The following is an 11,134-nucleotide window of genomic DNA, read 5'->3' on the forward strand; positions in this document are numbered from 1 at the left end:
AAGCACCTGCTATTCTTGTCTTTCTGGAAGTTTGTGGCCCTTCTCTCTTTATTTGAACAGCCTTGGCCCTGAGCATGTATAGAAAAAAGGGGATGTGTTAGCGATGTGTGAGGTGCATGGCCAGGGAGTATGCGGGTGAGGGGAGAGAAGATCTCTTCATGACTTTTAAAAATGAAATGTTAAAAGGGACTAAATCTGTGATCCTGACTCAGCCTGCTGCTCTTCTGAGAGAGGTTTCTACTTACCTGGTTTTGGCCTGGCTGGATTGAGGTTATTGTGAGAGAGCTCAAATCTTTCCAACCTTGCACAAGTGGTGGAGACACAGAGAGATTCTTGCGGAATCTAAGTGACTGTGACAGTCCAGGGGCAACACACAGAGAGGTACGTGCTCATTATGTATGGCCAGAGAAATTATCTGCCTCCAGGGGGACATGTTTCATTGTGCATTAGCTTCTAGCCGCTCCTTCCTCGCTATTCCCTGCCCACTCTCTCTATCACTGTCCTTCTGAGTCTTCTTTCTCACTCCCTGACCCCCCTTCACAGCCCACCTCTGCCCATCAGTGTCTCCATCCATCTTCTCTGCCATGTCCGTGTCTTCCTCTCCACTTTGCTCAATCTTATTTTTGCTGTCCATGAGTCGCTTTTCTGTTTGTTTCTCATTTGTCTCTTGTACTCTCACTTTCTCCAAGTCCATCTGTGTTTGCTTCTGTAACAACCAGCTTTTTTGGTTTCCCAGCAGCTAGTGATAACCTTTTCTTGTTACATTAAAGTCCATATGCAGCACTTGGTTTATTGATTGACTGGTTTTTATTTAAATTCTACGGAGGAAAGAAAAGAGGATTTTTATAAAGTGAGAGAATTTTTTATAAAGAAATCAAACAAAGGGACATTAGAAAGAAAAGGCAGCCTGAGAGGATGGTAGGGGTGAGGAGTAGGGGGAGGCATCAGAAAATATTGAATCCACGATGTCTGATTTCCTATCAAATAACCTAGTCAGATATTCATGGCTGATGACAGCTAAATATGGACTATAAAGTGTTAAGATCAGTGAGACTTGGCACCTAACTCAGACAAAAGCTTCAGGGAAAATGAGTTGGGTTAAATAAACCCAAGAAGCTGACATGGGTAGAATTTCTTCTGCCTGACCCACTAACAGCTGTGAATGGGACATTTTAGAAATATTTTTTATTTAAATGCTTCAGTGGGGCAGAGCCCCTGGAAGCGAGAACGTGGCTCTGGGGCCCAGCCTGGGGAGCACTGCAGGGAATGCAGGCGGTCAGCTGCCACGTGGGAGCGTGGGAGTGGGGACGGAGGGGGCGGCCTAGGTCAGGCGGGAGATGGCAGCAGCTGCTGATGAGGGCAGTTCTCATTGCTGTGTTTGCTCTCCTCTTGCTCACTATAATTAAAACTTTCCCAATGTGATTCTGGCTTCCTAAAGGGAAACTAGAATTAAAAGACAAACAAACCAGCAGAGATGCTTGGTTGCAATATGCGTATATTTTAAACCATAAAGCACTTGATCATGTCTTGAGGTCACTGCTGTTGGTCAGTTTCAAGGTAACTAATTTTCTGCTATAGCCCTGGCAAGAGGGGTTCTTCTACTGGGACAAAAATAACAAAATAAAAAACCTGACTGTACTCACCAAATGAGATAGGCTCATGTCTCATAGAAATTCATTGACCCAATCACCCTCTTTTCTTCCGAGACAAGGGACACGCTCCCCTGTTTCTCTCCACCTTTTTTCACCTTCCTCCCTTTCCATCCCACCGCTTTCCTAACAGACAGACCACACAGAATCCGTGGACCAGAATAAATCTGGTGTTTTATTCCCCCTCAAAGGATATAACCTTCCACTCCCCACATAGCTTTGACAGTTTTCTCATTTGCTAGCTGAGGAGGATAACAAGAGACATTGACCTTCTGGTTTTGCCTAAAGAGGGAACAATCAGTGACTATTATGCTTCAGTCCTGATTTGCTTTCACCGTGCCCTTCCTCCCCGCTCCCCATGTCCTCACCTACCTGTCACCTTCCCTCATGAACATTCTACTCACCCCACAGTGCACTGCTACTCCCCACCGTCCCCCTACCCTGGTGTGGAGATACTTCAACCCAACAGCATTCCCTGCTAGCAAGAGAAAGCACGGGGCCTCTAGGAGTGTTTGCTCCCTATTTAATTAGATTAGTCCCATCAGTAGAAAGAATTAGATTTTGGTGTTACTGTGCTATCTGTGGAAGGAGGAGATATTGTCAGACATCACTTAAAGAGCCCTGTCCCTTGGATGCCTGGGAGCTGCCGAGAGAAATTAATCTTCCTGCTATTTAAGGCAATTTCTTTTCCATCATCCTTTGTCAAGAGGACTGCATTGGGAAATTGAATCTGATGGGAGTCCCTGAACTGGTACACTCCACTCAACAGCATCTCTCCAACCCCATGCGGCATCCATCATCCCACACAAGCAGAGACATACATTGCTGCAAAGCCAACTTCCCACCAGTCCCCAGCAGCAAGAACCCACACTGCACACAGGGATATATGATTGGGCCTAAAGTCTTGCCGTTTTCCTCTACCTCTTCTCTACTCTTTCCAAAAAACCTTCCACAAGTTGATCTCTTCATTACGTAATCCTTTCATCTAAGATCCAGGATAGGACAGAAACAGGGATATGCCAGAACAGAACATGGGACTGTTGCTTATGCTTTTTCTTGCCTGAACATGACGCAGCTAGTGAAGAGTAGGTGTTTACATTAAACACCCAAAACACTGCCAAAGCCAAGGGTGAGACAGAAACAGGGCAAGAGCAACATTGCTTTAAGACCATCTCTTTTCTCCAGACTGACTTTTCCATCATGGGCTGAGAGCCTAGGGCAGTGATGGCGAACCTTTTGAGCTCGACGTGTCAGCATTTTGAAAAACCCTAACTCTACTCTGGTGCCATGTCACATATAGAAATTTTTTGCTATTTGCAACCATAGTAAAACAAAAACTTACATTTTTGATATTTATTTTATATATTTAAATGCCATTTAACAAAGAAAAATCAACAAAAAAAATGAGTTCGCGTGTCACCTCTGACATGCGTGTCATAGGTTCGCCATCACTGGCCTAGGGAGTTTTATGCTCTCTGGGGTCATAAAGAATTACAATCTTCAACTTTCTTTCCACCCTTAAGGTTATTCCCCAGGGCAGGTATTTTCAGACTGTGTTCCTTGGGCCCTGGCTGGTGTAACCCACTGGTTATAGCATAGTCCTGTGCACTGAATGGGTTGCAGGTTCGATTCCTGGGCAGGGCACATACCCAGGTTGTGGGTTTGATACCCTGGGGCACATGTGTAAGGCAAGCATTCGATTTTTCTCTCTGGAATCAATGAAAAACTTACCCTCAGTTAAGTATTAAAAAAAAAAAAATTGTGTTCCTTGGGGCTTTAAGAAGTGCCAGGGAGTGTGTGTATGTATGGCGGGTGGAGGTGGAAAGGGAGAGTTGTGGCTCCAGGGGTGGGGGAGTTCAATGGCTGAGGTTCTGGACCCTCAGTTCTATTTCAACCTGATTTGATTTCTTTCAGATTTTGGGATTTCCCTTTTTTTAAAAGATCTGCAGCCCAGCCAGTGTGGCTCAGTGGTTGAGCATCAACCCATGTACTAAGAGGTCACCTGTTCAATTTCCGGTCATCTGGTCAGGTACATGCCTGGGTTTCAGGGTTGATCCCAGGTGGGCGGTGCACAGGAGGCAGCTGGTCAATGATATTTCTCTCATCAATGTTTTTCTCTCTCCCTCTCCCTTCCTCTCTCTAAAACCAATACAAGCATATTTAAAAAATAAAAAGATCTGCAAAACAGTGTCCTGAAAGGATGACAGTACCTCTGCCTCCAGTTCGCCATTGGCCAATGGCTCCTCCCTGCTTTGCCCACAGAGCAGGTCCAGGTCCATGCTGGCAGCTCCCTGAGTCCAGGGAATCCTGAGGCACTTTTCAGCAAAATGAATCTCCTTAGGCACAAGAGTCATTTGTTTTCCAAACTCCCTTCTCCAATCTCACTAATTCCCAATTTCCCTGCATTTGACAAATGGAATTAACAAGCCTCGATCAGTTCCTGGCGGACAGCCCTCATTAATCAATAAGTCGACTGCATAGGCTGAGGGGGAAGGGGGTGAAGGAAGGAAAGGTAGCCACAGCACAGGGAGGGGGCTTTACCCCTCTATTTCTATGAATGACCCCTCCAAAACATGACACTCAGTTGTCACCAACCACTCTTTACTTTTGCTAAATACAAAGCAGTATTGTTTATGCCTTCCACTCCCATTTTTTTTTAAAGGTTTTTTCCATCAACCTCCACCTTCCCTATGTCTATGCCTTCTCTTTAACAGAAGGTCTTGCCATCTGCTGCCACCACTAGCTTGGGAACCCCCTCAGTGCTGGGTGTGATAAATCAGCCCTCTCTCTGCTTCTTCCCCACCCACATGTTCCAGAGACAGTTTTGTGCTGCTTCCTGCCCAGGAGTATATAAGCCACCACCATCCCTCTGTCCCCAACACGTACACACTGTAGGCTACCAAGCTTGTGGTCACTACTGCTTCCGCATTCACTATTTTTGTCTTCTTTCCCCGGGGTCCAAGCTTTCCCTTCTCAATTGGTTTAAAATTCAAGATTTACCTTCTCCACTTTCTGCTCTGCATGTAACACCAGTCTACCCTCCCACACCACAGGGTGAGGGCCTCTGCAGCTCTGCCTGGTACAGCCCTGTGTATCTTTCTACCTCATCAACTTTTCATCTTTGCAAACGGAACCGGGAAGTCTCTCCCTGCTCCCTGCTCCTCTCTCCTTCTCCTTTGTTATTAGCTTCATAAGTGGGGACATTAATGTATTCACTAGACAATGTCTTCACACCACAGTTTCCGGTAATTACAGTCACTTCCCTCCCACTGTCCTGGCTTATTTGACTGTATAGTTCTTAGAGGAGGGGCAGCGTGGAAAAAAGACACAACACAGGCTGAGGTCCAGTAGTGTAATGTTAACATCCAAGAAAGGAAAAGCAATCTTCACCTTCGTAACAGCTCATTAACAACTGTAACAATAGAGGTTAATGCACCAGAGCTTAAAAAAACAATATAATTGGGGCCCCCTCCACTATAGAATGGGGAGTTGTACCCATATTACCAACAACAGTCACCCCAAACACAAGTAGCTATATCCACCCTCCTTCAGGGGGTAGATCGAGTGTACTTGTCATGTAAATCAGCTACATTATCACTGGAGACTCGGATCCAGCCATCCTCACGGACATGGTAGAGGTTGACCGAACCTCCTGAGTAGGCATCTCTATAGGTGGCTTGGTAGATGGCTCGACGGGCCAGATCATAGGCCTCTTCCACGTCTAGGTCATAGGAGTAACCCCGATCCATGACCCCATATGCATACACAGAGCCAGAACCTACAGAAAAGGTGACCCCCGAGATCCGGTTTCCTTCACTGTCCACATAGTAGAGGCCTGGAAAGAGAGATGAGGTTAGCAGGAAAACAAATGACCACCCCTTTTGACATCTAATTCATCCTCTAAGGCAACAGATCTCCATAACTCTTGAAACCCAAGGGAGACCAACACAAATACAAGAAAAAAGCACTGGGAGGTGTGCAGGAGGCAGCTGATCGATGTTTCTCTCTCATTGATGTTTCTAGCTCTCTATCTCTCTCCCTTCCTCTCTGTTAAAAAATCAATAAAATATATTTTAAAACAAAACAAAAAAAACTTAAGACAAAGATTTTATTTTATTTAATATATTTTATTGATTTTCTACAGAGAGGAAGGGAGAGGGATAGAGTTAGAAACATCGATGAAAATATTTTATTGTTTTCTACAGAGAGGAAGGGAGAGGGATAGAGTTAGAAACATCGATGAGTGAGAAACATCGATCAGCTGCCTCCTGCACGCCCCCCACTGGGGATGTGCCCGCAGCCAAGGTACATGTCCTTGACTGGAATCAAACCTGGGACTCTTGAGTCCGCAGGCCGACGCTCAATCCACTGAGCCAGCCAAACCGGTTAGGGCAAGACGAAGATTTTAATAAAATTTTTATCAATTCCAACTGCCTTTGTCACCATGTTCAGATTCAAACATCTTGTCCTCAAATACTATCAACCAAACTATCATTATCTACCAAACTCATCTATCTTGTGTCCCATCAAGACACAATTTCTGCGGTATTTTTAATTTCTGTAATGGTTTCACTAATCTTTTTCCTATTTCAGTGGTTCTCAACTCTTACTATGCACTAGAATAATTTAAGGAAACTTTAAAAAAATGTCTAGGACTTACTCAAGGTATTCTTTTTCAATTGGTTTGGGGTGAGGGATAAGCACAGGGCTTGTTTTTTAAGTTCTTTGGGTGATCTAATGCAAGCCAGGTTGAGAATCACTGCTCTTATCGATTTTCAGGTTCAGATGGTACCAATGCAGTGATGGCGAACCTATGACACGCTTGTCAGAGGTGACACACAAACTCATTTTTTTGGTTGATTTTTCTTTGTTAAATGGCATTTAAATATATAAAATAAATATCAAAAATATAAGTCTGTTTTACTACAGTTGCAAATATCAAAAAATTTCTATGTGACACGGCACCAGAGTTAAGTTAGGGTTTTTCAAAATGCTGACAAGCCGAGCTCAAAAGGTTCGCCATCACTGTTCTAATGTCTACCCCAATTTATCTCCTCCTCAGTCCCACTGCCTTTACCTTGCTTAGCTGGCTCACCATTTGGTTCCAGTTTACCTTTCTGGCTTTATGGATCTCTACTCTTCACATTCCTTTAGTTCCAATTAAATTGGACTTCCAAATACTTCCCCCCCAGCCCTCATGCTTCTCCCTTCCTTTGTTCATTATGTTTCTATCCTCTCATTTTCACATCTTAGAAAACTGCAACCTGTCCATGAAATCTTCCCCAATTCCTCCCATCAGAAGTAATCCTCTCCTCCTCAGAACTCCTTCAGCATTTAAAAAATGGTATTCAGCCACAGCCGATTTGGCTCAGTAGATAGAGATGCCCACTGCTGTTCTGGTTCAGTGGATAGAGTGTCCGCCTGTGGATTGAAGGGTCCCAGGTTTGATTCTGTCAAGGGCATATACCTCATTTGCAGGCTCAATCCCTGGCCTTGGTCGGGCGTGTGTGGTAGACAACCAATCAATGTGTCTCTCTCACACTGATGTTTCCTTCTCTCTGTCTCTCCCTCTCCATTCCACTCTCTAAAAACCAATGGAAAAATATCCTCATGTGAGGAAAACAAAAAAGAAAGAAAAAAATGGTATTCATCTCATTCAGTCTTATACTTAATCTATGATCCTTTCTCATACTGCTTCTTTAAGTATGTGTGTGTGTGTGTGTGTGTATGTATATATATATATTTTGATTTCAGAGAGGAAGGGAGAGGAATAGATAAAAACATGAATGATGAGAGAATCCTCGATCGGCTGCCTCCTGCACACCCCTCACTGGGGATGAGGCTGCAACTTGTGCATGTGCCCGGACGGACTGCAAATTGAGCCTCCACCTTCTGGTTCATAGGTCAATGCTCAATCACTGAATCATGCCAGCTGGGCTCAGTTTGCTTCTTGAAGCAAGGAGTTGACTTCTCCTGAATGGGACAGGCTATTAGGAGGGCTTTGAGAAGGTAGAATTTAAGCTATGCTCTAGCTTCCTAGGTTTTTCTTGCTAGCCAGCTTCTGTACACTGTTACACTATTTCCATCACTTGTACCAAACCAAATAGCTAAGGACTCAAAGCAGCATTTCCAAGGTGCTTTCCTAGATCATGCAACATGTATGAACTGTTCTTGCTCACCTTTCAAAGAGAAAAGTGTCTCAATTTCCAAAGTAACAAACTGAGCTCCTCTTTCACATCCACTTTTTAATCTCCTCATTCATCTTCCATTGAGCAGTGAACTGATATTCTCCAAAGCAAGTGAAAAAGTGGTGGATATCACCCTAACCGGTTTGGTTCAGTGGACAGAGTGTCAGCCTGAGGATTGAAGGGTCCCAGGTTCGATTCTGGTCAAGGGCATGTACCTTGGTTGCGGGCACATCCCCAGTAGGGAGTATGCAGGAGGCAGCTGAATCTATGTTTCTCTCTCACTGATGTTTCTAACTCTCCATACCTCTCCCTTTCTCTCTGTGAAAAATCAATAAAATATATTAAAAAAAAAAAAGTGGTGGGTATCCCATAGTTGTTGGACAAAGGAAAACTAGGCATTTAGTAAGCAGGTAAATGAATGAATCAAAAACAGTAAGAGAAAAGAATAACTTTTTTTTTTACACAATATATTTTTATTGATTCTAGAGAGGGAGAGAGCAATAAAAACATCAATGATGAGAGAAAATCATTGATTGGCTGTCCCCTGCACAGCCCCTAGTGGGGGTCGAGCCCACAACCTGGGCATGTGCTCTTGACCGGAATCCAACCCAGAACACTTCAATCTGCAGGTGGATGCTCTATCCACTGGGCCAAACCAGCAAGGGCAAAAATAACTATTTTTAAGCATCAAGGGGGAAAATTACACAGAAAGTGACTAGCTGTATTCCAATTTGACTAAAGGAACATTCAAAACGGGCTGAGCCTGGCTGGTGTTGCTTAGTGGTTAAGCATAGGTTTATGAACCAGGAGGTCACGGTTCTGATTCCAAATCAGGACACATGCCTGGGTTGCGGGCTCTATCCCCACTGTGCGGCATGCAGGAGGCAGCCGATCAATGATTCTTTCTCATCATTGATGTTTCTCTCTCGCTCGCTCTCCCTCTCTGAAATCAATAAAAAAAAATACTTTTTAAAAATTGGCTGAAAAGGAGTTGACATCAGATATAAGGTTGAACTTCCTGGCAAAGTTTTTATGTACTGGAAAGGAAACTAGGCTAAGGAATTTCTTTTCAGAGATGACAGAACAAGACCTAGGGTGAGTATATTAAGCAAGGAAACAAGATGTACACGAAGGCCCTTTCTAGGCCAAAGAGTCCTAAAGGGAAAAAAGAAAGAGAAATGACTAACTTTTGAGCAGCGACTTCCTACATATTCGGGGTCCAATACAGTAGCCCTAGCCACATGTGTCTATTTAGCACTTGAAATGGGGCTAGTGTCACTTGTGGAAATGATAACTTAGGTATTTTGGATTAAATAAATTGTTAATTTAAAATCAGGTGTGTGCCGAAACCGGTTTGGCTCAGTGGATAGAACGTCGGCCTGCGGACTGAGGGGTCCCAGGTTCGATTCCGGTCAAGGGCATGTACCTGGGTTGCGGGCACATCCCCAGAGGGAGATGTGCAGGAGGCAGCTGATTGATGTTTCTCTCTCATCGATGTGTCTGACTCGCTATCTCTCTCCCTTCCTCTCTGTAAAAAATCAATAAAATATATTTTTTAAAAAATAAAAAAAATAAAACCAGGTATGGCTCACATTGTATCTCTATTAGATAACACTGACTAGATATTTTACGTCTATTATTATGCACTTCAATTCTCAAATATATTCTTTGTAGGTCGTCTTATTTTATGGGAGACAGAATAGAAGCAAAAATATTATGTGCCAGAAGCTACATGCTTTATGTGTATTACTTCATGTAATAAGCAACTGCCTAAGGTCACATGGGTAGTCAAAGACACAGCTAGTCTAACTCCATGCCCTTTTCCCCACCATAGTGCCTTCCTTTAACAAAGATTATCGAGAAACTGATCGACAGATCCCAGCAATGATCCAAAGCCTTTTCTCTCACTCATCTGTTCATCCAGTCCTCCTCTCTGTAGTGTCAGCCCTGAGAATTATGAGCTTGAAGCTTAACTCACCAGGGCCTCTCTTGTCCCAGCCACAGATCATGGTGCCCATGGACAGCCCCATGCCTTTATACTGATAAACCATGTTGGCGAGCAGTTTGGAGGCAGCTGCTACTGAGATGCGTTCCTTGTTTCGAAGCTCATAGATTCGGCACTGCCGAGCCAAGAGCCGCTCCCAGAAGCTGCAATCCGCTGCACCTCCAGCCATGGTGCCCAGCAGGTAGGGGTTGATCTCTATCACCTTCTTTACCGTCTGGGAGGCAATGTAGGCGCCCGCTGTGGCCCGGGAGTCCGCTGCAACAATGACTCCATGTTTAAACTGTTAAGATCAGAGAACACAAAGCAGGCCACTCAGACCACAAAAACATCTCCCGGACATTTCTTTTTGCATCAGTGCAAGCCCAGTACATCTCTTTCTCTGTCATTTTACACTTCACAACTTACCGGCAATTTCCAACCAGTGTGCCCCGAGAAATTTTAAAACATGCAATACCTATTTAGTCAGGGGCATTGACGTCTTTCCCCTTAGATTGTTAAAAAATGACACCAGCCAACACAATAGTTGCCCGGTGTGAACAAATCAAAATTATACCTTATTTTTTGGGCCAGATCTGCAAAAAAACATATATTGTGGTATGCCACAGAATTTTAGTAATCAGTTTACGTGTGCCATGAGATAAAATAGTTGAAAATCACTGCAATAGACTTCCCCACATATTAATGTCACTTGAGCTCCACATCAATACCGTGACACAGGTGTAAACGGTGTTTCTTTCACTTTGTGGCTGAGGAAGAAGGCTTAACACGATAGAACGACTATTCCAAGATCCCAGAGCAGTTACCGCAAAGCTGGGCCAGGAACCCCGAGTCCGGCCCCTAGGACACGCGCTGCCTCTCAAGATCCCCTTCTAGCCACAGCCTGTTCGTTATCCTCGCCCAGTTGTAACCACTCCGTTTCCATAACCTTTGGTGAATGGTTACAACCAGCCGCCTTCCCTCTGCCCAAGTTCCTTGCTGCTGCTGCCTTCCCTTTTCTGGGAAGAAGTGACCTGAAGTCGCCAAGGAATCAACCTAAGCAGCCTCAGGCGCTTTCTCCCTCTTACCCCAGCCCAAGCCCAGGCCCAGGCCCAGGCCCAGGCCCAGCCCCAGCCCCAGGCCCGGCCAGAAGCAGGACTCACCGTGCCGTCACCCCCGCACGCCAGGATCCGCAGGTTGTGCACTTTGCGGTACATCTCCAGCCTGGGGTGAGGAGACAGGAATGGGTGAAGGCATATGGGCTGGACCCTGAGCACCAGGCAAGCCCCACCACTGTCCCCACAGAGCCATGGCCA

At 44.8% G+C, this 11,134-nt stretch overlaps 1 protein-coding gene across 1 annotated transcript in view; it reads right to left on the reverse strand.

Moving 5' to 3' along the window:
* Positions 1-4,987: 4,987 nt before the first annotated feature.
* Positions 4,988-11,134, reverse strand: part of PSMB5 (proteasome subunit beta 5) — a 6,697-nt gene continuing 550 nt past the window's right edge. The window contains exons 2-3 of the mRNA XM_006776780.2: positions 9,816-10,122; positions 4,988-5,484 (exon numbers count right to left, since the gene is read on the reverse strand). Coding sequence (XP_006776843.1) covers positions 5,198-5,484; positions 9,816-10,122 — 594 coding nt within the window. The 3' untranslated portion in view covers positions 4,988-5,197. The remainder of the gene's footprint in view (positions 5,485-9,815; positions 10,123-11,134) is intronic.

Source organism: Myotis davidii, unplaced genomic scaffold (assembly GCF_000327345.1).
Source record: "Myotis davidii unplaced genomic scaffold, ASM32734v1 scaffold1949, whole genome shotgun sequence".
NCBI lineage: Eukaryota > Metazoa > Chordata > Mammalia > Chiroptera > Vespertilionidae > Myotis > Myotis davidii.